General features: G+C 36.8%; 1 protein-coding gene across 1 annotated transcript; it reads right to left on the minus strand.

Moving 5' to 3' along the window:
• Positions 1–22,119: 22,119 nt before the first annotated feature.
• On the minus strand, positions 22,120–23,442 carry LOC149943690 (uncharacterized protein F54H12.2-like). The gene has a single exon (XM_090176144.1). The coding sequence runs from the start codon at positions 23,440–23,442 to the stop codon at positions 22,120–22,122; it is 1,323 nt and encodes a 440-aa protein (XP_090032270.1).
• Positions 23,443–24,611: the final 1,169 nt, after the last annotated feature.

Below are 24,611 nucleotides of genomic sequence, written 5' to 3' on the forward strand. Positions count from 1 at the left end.
TTCGTCAAGGACAAGGTGTACGCCACTCCGGTTGAGACCCTTGAAGAGCTGCGTCAACGAATTGTAAGCGCTTGCCGGGAAGTAACCCCCAAAATGATTCAAGCCACCTTCGACAATATGATTGTTCGCGCCGAAGCCTGCATCGCAGCCGAAGGTGGTATTTTCGAAACGTACTTCTAAATTTTGTAAGTAGATAAATAAAATGTCTCTTTGTTTTTTAAACAACTTCGCATTTTTCATCCTTCGAAATTAAATCGTGTAATACCTTCTTCGCCATTGTCTCCTCAAATTTTTAAGGGTGTTTATTGCATTAAACTCCAGATTAACAAATTTCTGACTTTCATAAAGTTACACTACTCTCCCAATGGAATTCAAAAAAAGTTATTTTAGCTTGGCCAACTTCCCACATTTTCAAGTCGTATTTTTTCAGTGAAAAAGACGTCTATTTTTTTTCGTGCCAACGCTATTTGTACGTTTTTGGTGATGCTCTACAATTTTCTCATTGACAATTTTCTTATAGCACCTAGCGGTTAAAATTCAAATTTTCAAAAAACGTGAAAATATATTTTCGATTTAAAGTGTCCCCCGTCGCGTATAATTTACAGTACACATTTCAACTTTCTAGAAAACAAAGGTTTAAAAAAAACCCTGTATATACATATATTTACACATACATATACATATATACATATATATATATATATCATATTTAATATATACATATATATATATATTAAATATGTATATATGCAAAATCAGAGATAAAACTAATAAAAATAGACCAAACAAATCATAGCGGTAGCAACTAATGAAGAGACCCGACGCACTTTAAAAAAAAATCAAAACAAAAATTTTGAATTTTGAAAAATAAGTTTTAAAAAATGTACGTATTCTGTATATCATTGGAAATGACATACGCAGCTGAGTAAAAGATCACCACTTACAACTTATAGCTTAATTAGAACAGCTGCTATGATGAGGAGGAAATAAACAAAACATTTTCCTAAACCGTTTGAGATAATTAAACAATACTTTGTGTTTCTCTTGGAGTCCATACACACTATATCTACGCGAAATTTCATCAAAATCCGAGATGGTCAGGTTAAATGAGTTTGTTGATTTCACATGGAATCACCGTGTTATTACATTCCGCCTGTTTTTTTTACTCCCAAAACTTAACCAAGAAATATGCCCAGGAGGCTAGTGTTCCACGGCAACAGGAGAGTATTGGACTTGGATCACTTTTCCTGTTGAAAACATGGATTCTAATCGTTTCCTCCAGTTTGCGCTTTTCTCTCATAAAAGTGATTTTTCGCGCCCACTTTGATATTTTTTGGTGTCTCATTTCGTATAGAGTCTACACATTTTTAGCTCTGCAATATCATTTAGATTGTGTTTTAAGTTAGTATGTTGTAACAGGATTATTTTTATCCCATTAACAATTTATTGATGCTCCGGGTACTCGCATAACTGACACTATTGGAGTTAGCGAGTAAATAACTTTTACTTGGCTCAAAAATCTTAGGGACGTGTTTCGGCTTAACTACGAAGGAAATAAAACTATTCATTGAGAATTGCCATAGGTAAAATTTAATAGTTGACTCCAGAAATTAATTTCATTCAACAACAAAACAAGAAATGGCGCAAAGGCCGTGAGAAGGTTATACACTGAGATACATAACAAATTAACCCGTAGGGTTAATGTCAGAGGCATATAAAAATGGTAACTTGACCAAGATACTAAAATAGCATAATTGCTACAGCTACACTAACAATGTTCTACGCCCGAAGGTCATTATCGGCTTATAACCCGATTACACACCGCTAACCATAGTTTGTGGTTAACGCGGAAGTAGCGACGAATCGCCATTATGAGTTAAAATTATACTCAAGTGAAATTAAAGGTAGCGTCCAACGAGGTAGTCCGTCGAGATGGAGGATCGCTGGCTCCGGTTATCGCGGACCGCACATAGTTAAAGTTGTCGTCGAGGAACCGCTACCGAGAAGCACCGTTGAACACTTCGATGTCTTTATTTTAACATTATTTTGGAGCGGTTGGTCGGTCTCTCTTGGAGAGAGAGAGAGAGAAACTCCAACTTCAGTTCTAGTTGTCGTTCTGATTCCCTAAATTACTGATTTCTGGTTTTAATCAAAAGGGTGCCGTGACCTATTTCATCCGGGTCGGATATAGTGTCACTTGGACCCAATAACCTCTTAGCATCCATATTTGAATTGACCAATAGGCCGAGGTGGGATGTGCCAAGTCTAATGACCAAGGGGGCACTTAGTCTTGATTACCCCCAGGGTCAGAGGTCGGGACACTTTCGCTGGAAGTCGGTAAGGCCCGCACACCTTGCGCAAGATCCAAGGTCAGAGACCGTAAATAAAAATAAATAACCACTTTAATTTTGACACATTCAATTTTTAAAAGCAATATAACAAAAAAATACTTTAACATGAAAGCATCGATACCGATGCACACATTACTGGTTTTATGGCTATTCTGAATTCTTAGAATAAGAGTTCGAAATGAATAATGAAACTAAGAAACTTTATGGGACTAACATTTGGGAACGGGCGGCTTATGACAATGCCTCAAAAGAAAAACAGAGGAAGAACTATCGGACCAAGGACAAAAAATGGGGTCGGGGAATAGAGACTATGCGCACTAGTCTTCTAAACCAATTTAGGGACGACTCTGCTACAGTGCCTTGGGGCACCTTCGCGGAGGCCAATTGCGAATGTAACAATCATCAGAAAGAACGGCCAGCATTCAAACTCAGGAAAGATATTTTAAACGAAACTTAAGGGGGGAGAAGCGTGAGAGGGATAATTGTTACTAAGAAAACTTAACGAAAGAGCAATATATTCCAAAACTTAATATTTGGGCATTACCATGTGTTGGATGAAATAGTTTTAACTTATATCAGAAGCAACTACAGAATGAAAATCGAATGGAAATTCCTTAAGTTACAATGTTTTAATCCTTTTAATAAAAGTAATCACACTATTAGGGACAAAAATAAATTGATAAATGGTACATCATGGATGTGTAGTTTATTCCCTGAAATGCCTAGTTGATCTAAAATTTGTAATTATTGTAGAAACGAAAATGGAGGTTTATAGGCAAATATTAATCAACATCAGCGAGGAATCCAGTACAGATTCATATAAAGACCTAAGCTTTCTTAACTATGAAATATTGTATTTGTGACACTGAATACTTCTCTTTTGTAGCTAGAAGAATCTTCAATCGTCAAAATGAAAATTCAATCCAAGCCGCATGTTAAAGGCCGAGAAGATAGATTCTATTATCTCGTGCGCGAATTTTGACCCCCGCAAAACTTAAACTCAAAGCGACGCTGAGGATCAATCTACGTAAATCTTACAAAACCTTAAAGACACGTTTTCTTGTTCTACAAGTAGAGTTTAAAAGGTGATGATACTTACCTGTCTTCCAAAAAAAGGGCATAAGTCAAATAATGCGGGAATTTAACGCACCAAATTATATGATAAGACAAGCCAAAATAATTTTAGCAGAGAAAGGTATTTTAGAAAGTCCTTACACAAAACCTGGTAAAAACTTTTCAAAAGATGTTGTTAATAGCGTTCATAAATTTTATGAAATTGATGAAGTCAGCAGAGCAATGTCCGGAATTAAAGACTGTATAGCAGTAGCTGATTCAAAAGGAATTAAAACAAAAATGTCCAAACGACTAATTTTGTGTAATCTCAAGCAAGTTTACACATCGTTTAAGGCAAAATTGCCTAATTTTAGAATTGGTTTTTCTCAAATTGCTGAATTTGCCCAAAACATTGAATTTTGGCAGGCCAAAGTGGCACACATGCAGTTCGTGTATGCACATTTCACCAAAACGTAAAATTAATTATTGAAAATTGAAAATTAGGAGCTTTGACTAATGACCTATATATACTGCTTAGCAAAAATACTGTGCAATCCATACAGCATTGATTGTAACATGGGTGAATGTGGAAAATGCCCTGAGGATGCCCCAATACCAAGATTCCTAGAACAGGCTTTTGAAGAAAACATAAGAGAAAATGTTACCTTCCGAGATCAAAAGCGTTTCTATGATCTCTTTGTAGAAGAACAAGTGGTTATGTAAAACCAATCGGTGATGGGATTTTGGTGTTTGATAACGTGAAAGTGGCTGCGAAGGCTGCTTGAAATAGCAAAATTCACAAACTTGCTGGACTAAGCTGTGCCAATTCAGGAATATTTTTATTTGGAAGACCTTTACGAAGTAAATTAATTGTGAAAAAGACATCTCAAAAGGAAATTATATGCCACAGTTTTTCTGGTGCGACATCTCTTCCTTATTTTTCGGTTTCATCTACTGCGGACTATTCTTTCACATTCAATTGCCTTTCACTTCTGTGGATTTAACATTTCAGCCATCGTTTCAGATGGTGTCAGTTCTAACTTGGCTCTGATTAAACATGCAGTTGCGATATACAGAACTTTTACTCATATCAAGAAAGACAACAATGAAATAGAAGTCAAGATTGATGCTGTGTTTGTAAATCCGCCGGCTGGCGTTTCCAGAGCATCCGCTCTTATTCCCACTGCTGTGTGCGAAGTGGGGGCTGGTCGACCCATTGCTGCACCTTCTGCTGGGTTGAGTGGCTTGCGTCGAGGGTGCAACCGTCAGTAGTAGGGTTCTGCTACCCATGCTGGTTTTGTCACCTGTCCGGGCTTGCGGACGCTGGCGTAGGGCATTATGATGACGGACCTCCGGTGGTGTGGTTTCAATCTTACCGGTACACCAGGCTATAAATCTGATACATGTGTTTGTAAATCCATACAAAAGTGGAAGAAACATATACTTCATCATTTGCCCGTCCCATCGGTTTAGAAATAAGCACAGTACTTCTGGAAGTTTTATATTCTAACGCAACCTAATGCATTATTATTTTAACAGTTTAAGAATATAAGAATGAACGAAAGACGGAAGAATTCACACTACATATGGTGTAGAATTTGGGTGGCAGCAAATGAAGGTAAATATTTCCATAAAAACTAGAGGTTAACGGTAATAGTTAGCTCGCGTGCCACGAAGTTCTTGAAACCACCTTCCTACGCATTGTAACCCGGCCACCTGTTTAAGGCATTAAAAGTCGCTAGATGACTTGGGCCTAAGGTGGTGCCTTGGTTATTAGCCTAGCTGATATTTATTATACTACGGCTGGTTCTGAAACTACTTAATAATTATATTAAACAATATCAATGAACGAAATTAAACGTAAATCCAGCTAAAATAATGCAGGTGTGTGTATTTAATTTTAATTTGTGTCCATATATCATAAAATTTGTAAATTTAAGTGTTATATTATGATTTAAGCAAAATGACGTATTATCGGCAATTTATAATTACACTCACAAAAAACCTGGCATTACACCCAAGGATAACGACTCAACCATGGAAACTTACAATTTCATTAAGGCTTGAAAATTATTATTTGATGATGAGACTGGCTCGAATACATTCTGAATAAGAATAGAATAATGGTGAGGAATATTTAAATTCCATGGAATGGAGTATTATTTGTGCGCACTTCGAAATAGTGGAAGCTCCGTTGAAACACTTTTCCCCCAAAATAAAACACAATTCTTTTGGAAAAGTGGAAAGCCTCAATTTCACCTCGGCTCGGAAAAGACATTCTTACCAGAGTGGATACGAAGGGACATCAGAGTGGAAAACGATACAAGGACAACATGTTGTACGTGCGGGATTCTTTTGCAGATAAATTTGTAACAACCACAAAAAATAATCATCATTTGTATCCCAATTCATTGCACAATCTTCCAACATATTATGAAACTGGTACAAAATCTTGGAGAGCATCAATCCTAATATAACTAAATTTTTTACTTCATTCGTTGTGCACGAGATTCGTTTAAGTCATAAATATTTGTAAATACTATTCAATTTTTTTTCACAAATATTGATAAAAAGGCTTTTGCTATAAAGAACATCTTGTAGCTGTGTTAGTTTACTATTCTCTAAAAAAAGCATGGCCAAGGCTCCAATGATTTGCCTATTTGAATCAAAGGTTATTACTAAATATTTTTTTATAAATAACCAAAAGCTATTGTTATTTAAATTTTATACCGAATTCCAATTTTAAGGCCATTTTGAAAACCAGCCTGACAACTATCCCTAAACCCATCTGCTTCCTCAATATCGATAAATAGAATCCTTTTGGCTTTTATAAGGGATATTTATTTAGTAGCTAAGCTTAATTTAGTATAAACCTACTCAAAATTAAAAATTTTTATATTTTAAGCTACCAAATTTCAATCTTATCTAACAACTTGCTTCGACCTTTATATTGTCGTGTTATGATATTGTTCAGATGAAGCTAAAATCAGTGGAATTTTTCTCGCGGAGAGTCTGGGAGAGATATTTTTGACTAAGTCTAAAGCGCCATGCAAGTTAGAGCTGCAGTCTCGAAATTTTCCGAATTTGGTCACACGTCTATCTTACCCCCGATTCCAGTTCATTCTTCTCAATGCAACAAGCTCCCACTGAACGATATATATTTCTGACACACTTTCGGGCCTTATGTCGCTTTGGTCTTACGAACACCTATTTCAATCTGTCTTTGAATAACTTGTGCTTCCAACGGATTTCCTTAAAAAATCTATTCAAAATATGATTTGCTAAAACCTTCGATAGGTCAACTAAAGCCTGGATCCTATAAAGGTTAAGACTTAACTTGTACCTTCGCCTTGAAGGCCTATCGGTTTCACTTAATAAATACATATATTTTAGTTTCCCCAAACGTTGTAGGTCTTTTTTACCTCTTCAATTGTGTTCATTCTGGATCCAATAGCGTAGACCAGTGATGTTTACCATTAATCCTTCTAAATTTTAACCTCTTTTCGACTCACCCTGAACCTTAAAATCATGGAGGAATAACCGGAGGGCCGACTCAGCCGTTGGGCGATGTAAGTTTTTTTAAAAGGAGATGCTAGCGCCATCTGGTTGTCGTACTTGTCTAAATAGCTCGGCAAATTCAAAATTATAATTTTAGGACAAAAAATGCATAACAAAGGATTAAACTTGTTTTAGTTTTAATAGTTTTGGGTTACTGAGTTTCTTTTTAATTTAAGACATGAATCTGAACATTTGAATGTCTCTTTCTTTGCATTTTCAATTATTTTTCTTTCTTTCTCTTCCATAATTTATCTATTTTTTTAGGCGAATATTATGTTGTATTCTAAGTCGGATATATAGTTTTATTATTTTTCCTTTTGTGGTTTTGCACATATCGGGAAATGTTTTTATCTGACGAAGTTCTGTGGCTAGTTTTTCTGAGACCTAACAAAGTGGGAAATTTCTCCGAGAAAACAAATTCCATTTCCTCAACAACCGTGTAAAATTCCGTAGAAACTAGAGTCTATCTCCCTACGTCGCTCCCTTCTTCTGGACAGTACGCTTTCAGAACAAGAAGAGTTTATCTTGTGTTTGTGATTTTTTTATTAGTTTTCATCAAGACGTTTTTAAAAATGTCACATTCATGTCGTTTTAGAACTTTTTTTAACAAGAAATCCCCCAAATATAAGCTATGACATTGCAATTTTTGGAGCCGTCATCCTCAGGAATGTAGACATCTCTTAGAGATTCTTCATTGTTACTGAAAAATGGTACAGCTATGGTCATTAGCTAAGGGTTTATTCCGGTTACATGGTGCATTGTTTAGAAGATCGATTAAAAAGTCATCAGTGTTTGGGTTTGTTGCGCAATTGGCCGATTCCGGTACTTGAAAAATCGAGGAAGCCAATATTTTTCGCAGCTGTAAACGAAGTAATTGAGGGGTGGGGTTGTCTGAGCAGCCACCCAATATACGAATTTTCCCAAATGTATTCTTCAGCACATCTTGACTGAATCTAGATGTTAAGATGAAATCAATGCCGTCTGCTTCCAAAAGGTCTTCCGTCACCTGTATTACACAAGTGATAGACATTTTCCACACGTGGATTACAGGTGGCTGTCTGCCACAATCGAACCGAAGTCCTTCCAGCCATAAAAATTTTCTTTGAGAAAATTTAAATGATTCGAATTTCTCCTGATAGCACATTTATACTCCTTAGCGTCACTTTTTCTAGAAGAGTTGATGCAATAAATTATTTTTGTCAAATTCACTTATGAAGTTGGCCGTTTCTTGCGCTTCTGGTGGGAGATTATTTCTTAAAATGTATAAAGTTATTTCCATAGCAACGCTATGACTTATTGTTTGTGTTTCTAATTTAACTTTCATTTTGGTAAATGTTGTTAAATTAAAGTGTCATGATGTGAGCTTTGGGCAAATTCTTAACGTATCTTTAGAATCAAGGTAAAAAAGCCACTCAACATGTACCCAAGAAGCTCTGCGTTTCCCAAATAGCGCGTCATGGTTTCTCAAATTGTTCCTAAGGTATTTAATCAAATGAGATGGGTCATGCATGAAATACACCTTTTTGTTTTCTAAATAAATGTAAGGGGTTTCCTAAATTAATATTCAACCTTCTCTAAACAATCTGGTTATTCGTCCCCTGGTCACAAATGTCCACCTTTATGTTAATCTGATCCAGAGTTATCAACCGATGCAGATCATTCAGCAGAATATCGAGTAAAACATCTGTTTTCATGGGGCGTGTGGTCCAATAATAACAAAAGGGCTGTTTCCATTAGAAACAATGCCAGCAATCATAAAAAGTGTCGCGTGACTTGCTACCTGAGTGCCTTCTCTATCCGTATCTAAACTGGAATAACCCTCAAGTAAATCTTCTCCTTCATTGAAACTTAATGTGAAATATCATCAAATGTCAAAATAACAAGTTTTTCTTTTTCTGTCATGCATTTTGCTTTTCTCTCTAAAATCTCAAAAAATTCTTCCACAATATCAGGTTTACCGGGAATGTTTTAAGCTAAGATTTCAAAGAACCAGATATTGGCAGAACTAACATGTTTTTAAAAGAAAATAAGATTTGGGGCCATGATAGTGTAAAGTAAGGCATAGCTGTTTTCCCTGCGGAGGCAATCTTATACCCTTGGCTTTTCTGCTAGCCGCTCTTAGCTGCATATCGAAAAAATTCGTCCCTTCCCTTGGAAGCAATTTTCTTATTTCTGTCACTAAAAATTATTGCCCTGTTGGCTTTGGATAATTTCTTTACTAGCCTAACATTTCTCAAATATTGCCCCTGTAATAATTTTTAAGCTTTTGTTTGGTTGGAGAAATGTTCTTCTTGATTTGTGTTTCAACGGTTCTAAAGTTCTTTTCTGTCTATATTTTAATGGTTTCAGCCTCATTTTGGGTTATTGAAAATATACTCCTTGATTTAATTCTAGGTCTTTTCGGTGTACGTAAAACCTCAATTTCACTAGCGCACCTTTTCGTATTCCTAGCCACTGGTGTTAGACTAACAACTGAACCTGGTTTAAATAATTAAAATTTTAAATATATTATACCTAAATCTAAATAACAGTCCGCAGTGGCGTAGACGAGGGGTTTCTATGTCAAAACCCAAGTGCATGATTCCACATACCACCTAAACTGTTACCTGCCCACTCATGGCAGGGCTTTTGGGTCTATTATTTTGGGTAAGTGAATTTGAACTTTCTTCCACATTTTCTTCATCACATAAAATTATTGTTCCAATTTGAAATCTAATTTACTGACAAGTCATCACGTCTTTTTGTACCTAGGTTTTAATGACAGTTACTGGTTCTTGTTAACATAGGTGCTACAAACTTAAAGATTTTTCTTCGACACAAATTCTTCTTTTCCTACTAAATCATCTCTTCCTGATTTTTCAATCCATTGTTTACATCTGGAACCAAGACCATGCCAAGACTTAATCAGAAGAGCTACTAATAAGTACGGTAATATAGTTAATTAACCTTTGTTGATCTTTTGGGAAATTGAATAAAGATATCCTTTCCAGGCCTTGACAATGCTGACATTTTAAAAAAGAACATTTTGCACCGTAATAACGTGATTTTAATTTTCTTGGCCTTCCAGCCATCTCGCTATTAACAATGACTTCCCTTAAGCCTTGGCGAACTATCTATAAATTTTCAAGTGAATTTAAAGGGCAGACAGAAAAAAACTAGCGCCATCTGGCTGTCGTACATGACAAAATTATTTGCAGCACTGCCAGTCCACCTTTCAAGAAAACGGCTGAGTCGGCCTTCCTGTTATTCCTCCATGCTTTAAATAGTGACGAATTTTTGGATATTTTTCTAAAACGTAAATAATGTAATAAGCTTGCGTTTCCTATTTTAAGATGGGTTGTTTAGATACCTACGCACATGCGCAGTTCTTTTTATGCATAGTTTTACTGGCCGAGATATTTAATAAGAAGTTTTCCACGGAAATTCGGTGATTAGTTAGTCTAACTTTGAGTTTTCTACTTTTAAAATGTCGTCGTATATAGTTAGTATACCACAATTTAGACGTATTATAAAAATAATTTAAAGCCGCTTTTGAACAACATTTTCTGAAAGAGGTAGCTTGCACTTTTAAATAATTGCGTGTTAATTGAAAGAATGGAAAAACTTGCAAGGAATTTAACAAAAGAAATATTAATTGTATAACTGCGAGGCAGCTGAAATCTGCTCGTAATATACTTATCGGGTTAAAATAAATAAAGTTTTGGGATTAAAACTTGCATTTTGACGCATATCATTATTGTTTGCTCAGATAAAAATTGGTTGGGAACACTAGGTATTAGCCCTAAGCCTTTCAATTAAATCGAATCATTCAGAAGTTACACAAGGGAAAAAAATCGTCAATTCGCCTATAAAACAGCTGTATTTGTTAAGCTACCCATAGAGCTTTCAATTAAAACAAATTAATGATTCGTTAAACGGTACAGCTTATTTGCTTAATTTGATTTAATTTCTATCGACATATAATTTCTGGAATAATTTGTTTGATGTCAACTACCCGTAACCTATAAGAAACGATGTTTTAATTAATCGGTAATAAAGTAATACGATTTGTAGAACACTAGTTTTTTGCTAGTATTAACAAATTCAAAATTCTAACCGACCTCAAGTTCAACGATGTGGCCAAAGCTTGAAGAACGTTGTATTCGTACCCTTCCGCATTGACTATTGTTCCATTTGGCAATTTATTAAAAGTCATCCCCACGGCCGTCTAAAACAAGACTCCACAACTGTCACCAGTATTAAGACATTTACACTTCGTTATTTTGGCACTTACTTTGATAACTCCGACGGTGAAATGATTTCCCCCGCAAGTGGCGGTCGTTTCGTTCGAAACCATCCTGGAACACCGCTACAGCTACGAACGCTGGTTTTGAGACTTTAAGCCTTATTGTTAAATAAAGATTAATTGCAATTTTATATAAATAAAAAATTACTATTACTATTTAAAATATCACACGTGAACGGAATGCTCCAGAAAGCAATATTTACTGATTTTTAGTATAATGGTTTAAGAAAATATGCTGGGGTTGGTTTGGTTTTGTTAATTTGATTTCAATTTAAATCTTAAATGTTTTTATTCAAATTATCTTATTAAAAGTCCTTTTTGAGTCACACATCTTTATGGGTTCTTATACGGTCTTCAAACATTTCCTCTTTATCTTTATTTGCCTTAATATTAACTGACGGCTATTAACGTTAATCAATACTTCTTCACTCAACGAAAGACTCAAGACCAAATTCGATCTATATGTACCTTTAAACTGGTCGTCATGGTGACAGACACAAACACCTTGAGATGTTTATTTTAAATAATGTAAATAGAAAGTTCTTAAATATTTTTCAATGAAGATATTAACCATTGGAAAAATCGATTAAATACCCTTTCGCTTTGGTACTCTCTTCTAGCTTATTACCTCTTATTGGAATCTTAAGTTTAGTGTCTTTCTGGTGGTTGGTGCCTCTTACATTTGGGATAGGCAGATAATGAGCGTGCGTCACGAGATTGGTCTACTGGGAAACTAATACATGTATATAATTAATCAAGTGTTTTCTTTGTATCATTTCCCTATTAATATCGCAATGAAAAATTAAATAGGTAATAGATTTTAGGCATGCAACCTCTAATGTGAAAACTAGCAAGTAAGACACTCGCTACGGGCTAAAACAAGTGGCAGTTTAAAAACTGAATGTGCCGTTCGACCTTTTTGAAATAAAGTAGAGCCAATTCTAGAGATGCGTAGCTAGAGCTATTTTGGATTTTTAGAATTTTTTACAAAAGAAATTTTAACAGGAATTTCTTACCTGTGCCGTCAATAAAAATGGTGCCAGAACCATAAACTGTTGCGGCTTAAATGGGATTATAAACAATATCTTCATCTTCGGTTAATAATGGTTCATTAGCAGAAACAAATTGTTCTAATTTTATTACATTAAATTGATTTCCCTCAAGAATTCTCGATTTTGTAGCCTACCACCAAGATTTCGATTAGGACTTTCAAGGGCTAGTTTATAAATGGTTTTTCCAATCATGTCTAAAACTTTGTCCTCAATTATAATCAAGGTTAAGTTCGGGATTTTATTATCAGGGGTGTGCAATACCTCTCCTCAGAAGAGTTTGCCCTTGGGCGTATTAAATACTGGATACGGCACTCAACGATACACCGCCATATTCGGAACGTCCTCTTAAAAACGTGATCCCGGTCCTTTCCGACCGGTAGAATATTTTTATTTTTATTAAATTAAATATTACAAATGTTATTACCTTAAACAAATTTCAATATCAATAGAGTAATAAACCAACTTTAGACCTTAAACGTTATTAAAGTAATTAAGCAACAAAAATGAAAAATATAAAGTACAAAATTCACGCTCAAGAAACGTAAAATATATACGTGCGAGAAATTATTATAAAGACAAAAACCAAACCATGGTACTAAAGCTCTTAAACAATCAGATATATACGGAAAACAAAAGTTAAAGTGAAAACAAAAACTATAATTGAAAGCATTAATTGAATCTGAGTGGGCTCACCACGACCAGCCAACGAAGCCGGTAAATTCAATGCAAATAAAAAAACCGTTGACATGAATTATCCCTCACATTATCAACACTTTCAAGAAACGAAATAAAACAAGAAAAATAACCAAATGAAAAATATATAATAACTCAACCCAGCAACAAGTTAATTCATTTAACTTGGAATCAAGAAAATGTCCCCTCGGAGAAGTAAAAATGCGCCAAGTTTGAGTGTGCTAGGTTGACTGGGGTGAACGCCCATGCGTATATGATGCGATTCGCTTGCTTTGACCAATAATGACAACGGTGCGAAGTTTAGGTGCGTTAGGTGGAGCGATGCGGACGCCTATAGCGAGACAGACAAACACACAGACCAACCTTCAGAAATAAATAGATGTAGATTTAATCTATGTTATAATCATTTAATGAATTTTGTTTTATCAATGACCTCCACAAATTAAAAACTTATTTATTATTATTATTTTCTTATTATTTCGAAATTTACTTACTTTATAGCTGTTATCTGAATTAATTTAAACTTTATGTTCTCAAAGCCTACAGTTTCTTCTTCGCTTCGGAAACCCAGCCGACGTTTAAGAGAGTTTACAATATCCCATCTGGCTGTACAGAAAGTTACTGTCTTTAAACCTTCGTGAGGTCTCACCTTAACGCGATGTTTATTTCGAAGCTTGATAACAGAATGCCCTATAAATTTGTCTTTCCAACGATATTTTATAGATAGCGTGAGAAATGATTGTTTAATAATTAAAGAAAAGGAGCCTTGGTCAATCAATAGAACATTTCCTGCTGTTACATTATACATTTGATATTGCAATACACCTTTACGGGGTTAAGTTGAAAATGTTAACCTTACATTTCGTCTACAAATATTGATTTGAAATAATATTTTATGTTTGAATTGCAAAAAATATCTGCCGGTTCATAGCTGTCACTACATTTATAGTTTAACTTGTATATTTGAAAATACATTTAAAAAACTCCGTGTAAACCATGATTGCGAAGTATTTCGTAGTTCTCGAGAGTTTCTAGATGATACGTTTTCGCGTTCGATTGGGTTCCTTTTAAAATAATCATTCGGTAAAACAATTACATGTATACTTGGGTGATATTCGTTTTTTTTTCCTTTCTCTAGAAACGTTCCGATTAGTAATCATGTAAATATCATCATACATTTATTTTTTTATTTCTGGGCAAAAATTTCAGTATTGTTTTTAATATTTGAAAAATAATTTTATTTTATTTCTAATTGTCTATAATAACAAGAATTGATCTATTTATATACAGAGAGAATGTTTATATTCCGTCAGTAGTGTAAAAATGAGAGTTTAGAGCCACGGGGTGCAAATTTCCCATAGGGTTATAACGGGGTGCCAATATTTTCCATAGGGTTAGCACGGGGTGCCGGTATCTCCCTCGAAACCGCGTCGGCTCGATGTGGTCACATTTGCCGGCATCGAGAATACGAGAGAGACCGATGAAAACGTGAAGTGAGAATCGGAGCCGGTCAGAGTCTTGTTGACGGGGTGTAATATAGTTCGAGGAGGAAGCTGAGTTTCGTGACGAGGTAGGGGAGAGAGACCCGGAAGAGAGTGAGGTCTCGGATTTCAACCGCGCCAGAAAGGAGCGGCTTGTTTATACGCGCGTTTCCTCGGTACGGGGTGGGAGTTTAAGTGGGGATTAACGAAATACCCAATAGGGTAATGGCATGGGGTATAATTCATGAACAAAGTATGGGTCAGCATCGAGAATACGAGAGCGTCCGTCGAAAACGCGAAGGGACCATCGGAGCCAGCCGGAGATTTATTGACGGGGCGTAATAAGGAAGCGGAATAGAGGTCTGCGATAAAACGAGGTCAAGCTTTTCATCCGCACCAGAAAGAAGCGTTTTGTTTTTCCGGGCTGGAATCTACGGTCAGGGTAGCGATATTACGACGATTGTATATTTGCGGGGATTTGAACGGAGAGCAACGTCTAAGGTTAACCAGGTGGAAAGAAGCCGATTGTTTTCCAGCGTGTTTAGTCTGCAAATAGAATTCTTACAGATGCGAAACGTCAATTGGAATGAACGGAGAGTAACGTAGATGTTGATACGCCAAGGATTGAAATTACTCTTTTTGTAAAGTATATGAAACCAAGTAAAAAGCGCACGGATGAGTACTATATAAAGGGACTCAGTTTCCTTAAAATTACATCCCGAATTTGGAATCTTGTCTTTCACGTTTTAGCAGCGGCGCTCACCAGTCATACGAGGAGTAACCCAAAATGTGAGTTTTATCACATATTAATTATTCGCGAATCATTTTTAATTTGTATTGTCAATTCTAGGTCGGAGAATAACTCTTGCATTCTCGAAGTCAACTTTCTGAGAGCCAACAACGAATATGTTCTCAAAGAATTGGCATTCTTGGTGGTTGAAACTGGAGAGAGTGGGGTGTACGCCTTTAAGCCGCCTTTTCCGTATCACGAGCTAAACGTGAAAGACAAAAGACTTTGTTCGTGGATCTCAACGAATATTTGCGGGATGCAGTGGGACGAGGGTGAATACGAAATAAACGAATTGGATGGAATCATCACCTACATCACGTCTAAAGCGTCAACCTTCTTCACGAAAGGTCTGGAGAAAACATCGTTCCTCTCAAATCGTTTCGTTAAGAAGATCATTAACGTTGAGGACATTGGATGCCCAAAATTTAAAAATTTTGCAGATTTGGGTCCAAGGGTCTGCAAATACCATTTTCAAAATTTCAATTGTGCATTATTTAAAGCGCATCAGATAAATTTATGGAAAAAATATAAATAAAATATTTTGGTCTTAACCATATCTGATTTTTTTCTTTTTACCTCTCTCATATACATTTACTTGAATCAAACATTGGGAAGTGGAATGGTTAAATAGAAACATTTTTACTTACAACCGTCTAATAGGTCTACCGATGGAAATCAGAATTAGTCTTATTACCAAGAATATATTTATACTAAATATAGATAAATACAATCTTTATTTATACCCCACTGTATAAATACGTTCTTATGTATACCCCACTGTATAAATACGTTCTTATGTATACCTTATAGTATAAATACGTTATTTATTCTTTGTGACATAAATAAAGCGTAATTTATATCTTATGGCGTAAATACATTATTGTTATTACGAAAGGTTGTAAACTATAAGCTCTATTTATTACTTGTGGTGGAGACTACTTCCAGAAGAAATTTCAATTCTGGCTGGGATATATAAGCCCATCTCCCGAAATCAAAATCATATTCATTTCAGAATGGCAACTAACAATACCGTCTTAGACAAAAAAGTTACCGTCGCGGTTGTAAGATATAAGGCTGCGCTGGGACACATTCCCGGCCGCCCCGAATTACCAGTCTTCAATTTTCGAACTTTCGAAGTCATTATCCGGAAGCAACATCTTGGAATTTGGGTGGAATTCCGCCCGGATGAAGCGTGTGCAGTTATTGACGTGCACTTATGTTACCACCCGAACATAGCCAACATAAGACGGGCTCTCGGAGGATTAAACCAACTAATCGGGGTATGTTTATTTTCGTTTATTACGTATAAAACGTGTATTTATTACAATTATTTTAAGATTGAAAAACTGGATTTAACGATATCGGCGGAAGAAGACTCCATCGCTTCGCTACTCTTTTTCGGAATGAACAACGAGCCGAATCCTTCTACGCCGGAAATCCCAGCCACACTATTATTGATCCCGACCACATCATCATTCACAATTCCTATAACCGGAAACTCATCATCATCTCTATCGTCTCTACCATCAATAGCGTCAACTTCTTCTACCCCCGAAGTTCCTTCGACTCTTCTCGAATCTGCTTCATTTTCCACACAGAAGCGGAAGAAAAGAAGCGCTCCATCAGAGAAGCAGATTAAAAAAAAACAAAAACAATTTACTTTAACGATGATTTGGAAAAATTATTGGCTTTAGAACAAATTGTTCAACAAACCCTCGGTGAGGAATTTGTAATGTGAAAATAAATAAATAAATATTAAGAGAAAATACCAAAGTTTAATTTTTACGTACTTATAATTAGGAATTATTTTGGTTGGGAATTAATAAGATATAATTTTTTTTAATCCTTGTAAATTCTAAAGAGCGCATCAGATATAATTTTCCAAAGATTCTTTATCACATTGAAAACATTCTAGCGAGGTAGAGGCGACCCCCGTTATAATAACAAAGTAGTGATGTACTTTCATTGAAAGAATTCTCCCACGTCCCAAGCGCTAAGACCGAAAAAAACCCCGCTCTTCCCCAACTGGCGAAGGACCCTACTATTATAACCTAAACAACGCGAAGCGAATGTTTAGGGGTGCAAAGTGTATAAAAGCTCGAATCGGAGCTGATGACATTGTCAGTTGCGAGTAGCGGCTAGTGAGTCAAAATGTTTTCGTGCACCATATGTGTTAGAGAATTTGCGACATAGTTTACTTTGAATCGACATAAACGAGAACAACACAGTAATAGGAAATACGTTTGTTCGCTTTGTGGTAACAGTTTCGCGCGCAAATACGGATTGCAACGTCATTCGCGAATTCACGCGAGTGGTTCAGATTCATCGACACCCGATTCATCGCGTAAAGAAGCCATCCTCCCATTTCAGCAGCCAGTTTCACCGACACCCGCACAGCCATGGCAAAATAATCCTCTACCACTTCAAAAACCGATGGAAATAGACGACGCCGAGGATAACTTTCTCGAAAACGTCGAAGAACTTTCCGTTATCGAGGACGCCATCATTACCTCGCGTTATACCCCGAAAACCACTCAAACGGACCCAGAGGTATTAATCACTTCTATATGTTCAGCCTTATTTAAATACTTGAAAAATCGCTTATCTAAGAAACGGGGTATAAAATGGAGCGTATTTATTCGCGCGAAGTACGTGCGTAAACTCAACGACGGCGAGGAAGTTGAAGCGTTACCGTATTTCCGTAGCAAGACTCAAACTTCCCTCATGCCGGACGTAATACCAGTTCAAATAGACTCTGGCATAAAGCAAGTTGCGGAAGCAATGGGGGAATTCCAAGACATGGGTAGTGGATGGACCATTGATCGGATTTTGTTTTTCCAAGTGGATATTATAACGTATCTTCCACTCGTAGGTGGTACCTACCCTCGGAGCTCTGTAAAGGCAAAGGTCTCCTAAATATTAAAACTAAAGACCAGAAGTGTTTCTTATGGTGCATTCTTGAAAAACTACATCCTACAAATTCACATCGACGCCGAAAGGAACAATACCAAAAATTTGAAAGTTAAATAGACTATAGTGACATTTCATTCCCTTTTCAATTAAACGTTTAAAAACAATCTATCAATCAACGTTTTTGGTTATGATAACGAAGTTTTCCCGCTTCACGTCAGTGAAAACAAAGTGCCGGAAGATCGACAAATAGACCTTCTATATCTCGTGTCAGGAAAAAACCAGCACTTTTGTCTTATTAGCGACATTAGTCGCTAATTGTTGAGTCACTTCACAAATCCTAACGGAAAAATTTACGTATGTCGTTATTGCTTACACCGCTACTCTGGTGTAAGCGCCGAAAGTAATCAATCAAAAACTGTAATGTCCACGGTCCACAGCTGGTGAAAATGCCCCACAAAGAACCCATTTTAAAATTCAATAAAATCGACTGGCTACAAAAGGTAAAAAAGAAATATTATTACAAATTTTCACTTTTTAATATTCTTCTTAAATTAGGTACCTTACGTCATATACGCGGATTTTGATAAAATTCATACATGTTTACCCGATTCTTCACTGTCATCAACAACCAAACTTTCCGAACATGTAGCGTGTGGTTTCAGCTATGTTGTTGTGGGACCCAATGGTATTTATATTTTGTACTGTTTTTAAAAAATATCTTCGCTACAAAGAATATTCAATTTGTAGGAAAACCGCATCCGCCCGTGACTTATAGAGGAACTGACGCTACTGATGTTTTTCTTGAAAGTTTGTTGATGGAACGGGAGTACATCACCGAATTATTAAAGAAAAACGTTCCGATGGTTTTGACACCAGTCGAAGAAGAATCGGTTCGCAACGCCATTCATTGTTACGTGTGTGGAGATCTTCTCACGCAGAGCGATCCGGGAGTTAGAGACCATTGTCATTATTCCGGTATACTACACTTTTATCGGTGGTTTTTATTATCAGAAAGCTAACGTCCAATTACAATTTTTAGGGCGTTTTCGCGGAGTGGCCCACAATTCGTGTAATTTAAAGCTAAGAGTTGGAAAGTTTACACCCGTCGTCATGCACAATTTATCACGGTACGTAATTTATTTTCCTTTCTACTATCGACGAAATTATAACTAAATTATATTTATTTTCAAATTGTAGATACGACGCCAATCTTATTATGCAGAGGATTGGGTTGATGAAGGAACATAAAATTTCCTGCATTCCATCAACTACCGAAACTTATATAAGTTTCACTATAGGTCGTCTCCGTTTCATCGATTCACTTCGTTTCATGCCAGCTTCCCTCGAAACTCTAATTAATAACTTAGCTATGGGGGGGGGGTCGGATAAATTTCCTATTTTAAACTCTTTCTATACTACGCATCAAGTCCCGTATTTACTTAAAAAATTAACCTATCCTTACGACTACATGAGCAGCGTGGCAAAGTTTGAGGAGAAGCATTTTTCAACTCTCTCACTGACGAACACATATCAGATGAAAGTTACGAATCAGTCCGACAAGTGTGGAATACTTTCAACGTAAAAAATCTAGGTATTTCGCCAGAAATCTTTAATGGAAATAAATAATGTTACTAACGAAAATTTTATTGACAGGTGAACTACACGATTTGTACGTTCAAGCGGATACCCTCCAGCTCACTGACGTCTTCGAAAGTTTCCGCGCCATGTGTGTAGCATACTATGGCCTGGATTGCGCGCACGCGTACACCGGACCAGGATTCGCCTGGGAATCTGCGCTTCACATGACCAAAGTTAAGTTGAAGTTACTCCTCGATATTGACATGCACTTATTTATTGAGCGCGGTATTCGAGGAGGGGTTTCGATGATTAGCCACAGATTCGCCAAGGCGAATAATAAATACATACCCGAAACTTACGACCCCGAGCAGCCGAGTAATTTTATAATGTACTTCGACATGAACAATTTGTACGGGTCGTCGATGGTCGGCTACCTACCCACTAGTAAGTTCGCTTGGGTACCTGTAAAAGACCTCCTCGATTACACTAATTTACACGTGCTTACTTTATCGGACGAGTCATTTATTTTCTTCATATTATAAACTGATGCTTAAGCAATTGAACCTTTCCACAAAAGACACTCTTTCTAAGCTTGTACCTAATCTATTCAACAAGCAACGTTACGTAGTTCACTATCGTAATTTAAAATACTACGTTTCGAAGGGGTTGAAACTTACTAAAGTTCACAGGATACTCTCGTTTGACCAAAGTCCTTGGCTTCGTCCCTTCATCGAGTTCAATACGGAGAAAAGAAAACTTGCCAAAAACAACTTTGAACGGGAATTTTTCAAGTTGCTCAATAATAGCACTTTTGGTATATTAAATATAAATTTAAATAATAATCAATACTAATCTCATTTTCTCTAATACTAGGTAAGACCATGGAAAATCTCCGTAAACGTATAGACTTTCATCTCGTGCAAACACCTGAGCGGGCCATCAAGAAAGCGTCTTCTCCGGCATTTGAAAAGTTCACTATTTTCCACAACGAACTCGTAGGCATTCAAATGAAGAGGAAGTCGCTTACTTTGAATAGACCTATTTATACCGGCTTCTCCATTTTGTATCTATCCAAACTTTCCATGTATGAGTTTCATTACGAGTACATGCGGAAGAATTTCGGTGGTAAAGCGCGACTCCTTTTCACAGATACTGACAGCCTCACGTATGACATACAATCCGAGGATGTCTACGCGGACTTACAGAAGTCCTCCCACCTCTTCGATTTCTCAGGATATCCCGTTAATCATCCTCTTCACAATGAATCAAATAAAAAAGTGATTGGGAAGATGAAAGACGAGATGGAAGGAGTTCCGATTCGCGAGTTTTGCGGTTTACGCCCGAAAATGTATAGTATCCTTTCGGAGAAGGGGGAGAAAAAACCGCGAAGGGTGTTTGCAATTGTCTTTTTCGGAATCAAATTACGAGCAACTGTATGATGCGAATTGTGAGTCAGAGACATCAACTCTTTACCATTTCCCAAAACAAAATGTCTCTAAATCCTTGTGATAATAAAAGATACATTTTGGGTAACGGTATTCAAACTCTATCCTATGGACATCACTGGATCGACAAGATAAAAAAGGTGTGACTGAATTCGTAAAATACGTATATAACTAATAGAACATTATGTATATGACTAAAAGAGCATTATGTATATGACTAAAAGAGCATTATGTATATGACTAAAAGAGCATTATGTATATGACTAAAAGAGCATTATGTATATAACTAAAAGAACATTATGTATATGACTAAAAGAATATTTAGAGTATTTTGATTTATTTTCACAAATATTATTCTAATAATGTTAAATATTTTCAACTGGAAATGATCTGTGAATTTACTTTAACAAAAAGTTTATGAACTAGTGTTTTTGCAATTTGTTTTGAATGTTGGTAAATTAAAAAAGACATTTAAAAGTTATTCAATATTTATTGAATAGTTTGAATACACAAATTCTTTAATCATTATCATGGTCACAATATCAAACATTTTTACACCCCGACATCGATTAATATCAAAATACACGCAAAAGCCTCCACAAGTCCTACTAAGATTTCCTTGTAGTTGTAACGAATTAAAAGTAACAGTTTTACTATTTCTTTCGACAAAGTCATTAAAGCGAAACATATCGGGGGCGTTCCCGAAAGAATCGAATAATTCTGTAGCGCTGTTATTTTTCGAGAAATAGAGTACAACCCAATGTTCTCCGGACGTTTCTGAAGTAGCCGTGTTCACGATATAAAGAGAGGGGAAAGTCTTCACGTATTTGGGTAATTGATCCGCAGCCATAACTCCCCGAAATAGGTTTTTGGTGGACTTATCCTTTTCCATAATTCTAGTTAGTTGTAACGTATCCATTCTAGTTCAAAAGCATGGTTCTGTTTTTATCAATTTCAATCAAACTCTGGAATTCCGCGTACACAATTACAGCAATCGTTTCGGCTAAAGCTGATGCGAATTTTATCTCGAGCCTCAAATTTCCGTTTTTAACTAAATGGAAATGGGCGGCGTTGCTCATCAAATCAGCCGTCAAATCGTAGACGAAAAGGCAGTTCCCACCAACGTAATCTTCGCGACTTATTTGGTTTCCCTCGTCAATGTTCCACTGACCCGTTTGTAGAAATAAATTGGCGTAAGCCTGGATGTAGCTATTCTCCGCGAAATTAGGAGTGAGAGGGCGATGGGGTACGCTGTTTCCGTCCACAAACAATCCAATGTGGTTTAAATTAAAGTGCTGGAAATTATATGGTGATAATTTTAAGTCACCTAGAAAAGCCGTTTGACTAACCATCCCAATCACGACTTTATTGGGAATCTGGCCGGTAAATAAATGATCCTGCACTACACTCATGTTCCCCTGGGGGATCGAAAATGAAGTGCATTCGGTGCGAGTGATGTGGTATTTAGCTCTAGCCACTTGTAATACTTTCGCGTGAGATAATGGTATTTCTGGAATTAATTTAACTTTTCTCAGATAAAGCGAAGCTGATTTGATTTCCAATTGACATTTCACATCGGAGTGTAAACAAAAATCGGTGTTCGGTTTACCAAAAACAAATTTTAAATCCACCAAGTTTAGAAGATATCGAGGTTGTTGACAAACATCTAAATGGAGGACGCCGATCATATCGATAATTCCCTTTTGAGCAAATTCAGCTCTTTTCAAGAAACCTTCGTTTTTGGTAAAGTCGTTAAACTCACCCGCCGTGTCGCGATAGAATAAGGAGCTGGTCAGATGACTCGTTTTAGCCGAGTCACCAAAAGTTAGCATGGTTTGAATCATACTTTTATACGGATAATTTTGAGCCGAAGGAGTAACGGATTTTTCGTTTAAAAATAGATGCACTTCGGGAAAGAGACTGTGTAAAAATAAATTGACCGGTGCCACATTATCAGCTGGTGTAGTTACCACTCCACCCGCACCGATCACGGCGGCTTTGGGGAGAGATCCATTTTGTTTTTTCACTTCCACCTGAACGTGTAGGAGAGTCTGCGACAAGTCTACGTAGGATTCTGAATTGCCACTAATGCAAAACGTTAACGCTGAATTGTTGGTAATACTGGAAATGGGATTGTATTCGACCCATTCGCCACCGATAATCCCCGTCTGCGATAACGGAACTTGAAAAAGGTCCAATTCCGAATTCACACACCCGCTTGAATGTGGATGTAACAGTGCCATAATAACGCTTTATGAAAATATATCGGAGTAAGAAGGGCACGATGTTTTCCTCCTCTTGGCTTTACGTCGAGTGATTTTGCGCGGTCGGGAGCGTTTCTTTTTAAGTCCAGATCCCGTCATTTGCTTAACCACTTCCGCGGCTGAAATTAAGGTTTCTTTGCCAGCGCTTTTGGATCTAGTTGCGAGTGCCTTTTTGATTGGAATACCGCTAGCAACGTCAGTGACGACTTTCGCTCCAGTATCGAGGAATTTTCTTCCTAAGAACTGGGCTCCACGCTCGAAAAGGGGCATGGCACTGCGAAAAGCTGAAGCTAGTATATTGCCTAATCCATATCCTCTTTGAACACCCACACCTCGATAAACAGGAATTGATCCATAGCCAGCCTGATTCAAATAGTAGTTCTCGTAATCGCTTACGGCGGGATTATACTGCGAGTGTCTCATGATGTTGGTCGTTCGTTATGCTTTACTAAAATGAACGCGACTCGTTCTCGCACGTGTTGTTATAGGGTGAGCCAGGCCCTCCGTGGTCTGAAATGTAGAGTAACGTGCACCTTTCCACGTTCGAATCGCACGGGGTTCCGCAAGTCATCCATAATGTTAATTTCGATAATTTGAATATTTGAACCCGCGACTGGTAAATAATGTGGTTTAGTGAATATCGAGTCTATAGTTTCACCGTCTTTCCCTTTAACGATAATAATTCTTAGGAGAGGTACGTTCCTGTCCCCGACGATCGTACTTTCAACGATATCGGAATAAACAAACAATGAATGTAATCCCACGTCCATATCTACGGTATATGGAGCTATCGTCGATTCCCTAATTTCAAGTTCTTGTACTTGCTAAATCGAAAACCCCAACATAACCGCTATATCAGGAGGGATTTTACAATAAAAACTCTTAGCAATGTGAACCGAAACTCGTTTCAGATGTTTTATGTATTTAAACTCAACATTTTTACCCTCAAATTTTAACATTTCAAGGAAATCTTCGATTGTAGAGAAATTTGCTTTGGGTATAATAGCTAGTTTTTCTTTCGTAAAACCTTCCGACATGATATCATCCGTCCAAACTCGGACTACCCGCTCTTCTTTGATATTGTTCCACGTTCTAGGATAACTTATTTCCGCTAACCCTACTTCGTAAGGTCCATTCAGCTGAACATT

This window comes from Leiobunum rupestre, chromosome 5 (genome assembly GCF_980474605.1).
Source record: "Leiobunum rupestre chromosome 5, qqLeiRupe1.1.hap1, whole genome shotgun sequence".
NCBI classification, from domain to species: Eukaryota; Metazoa; Arthropoda; class Arachnida; order Opiliones; family Sclerosomatidae; genus Leiobunum; species Leiobunum rupestre.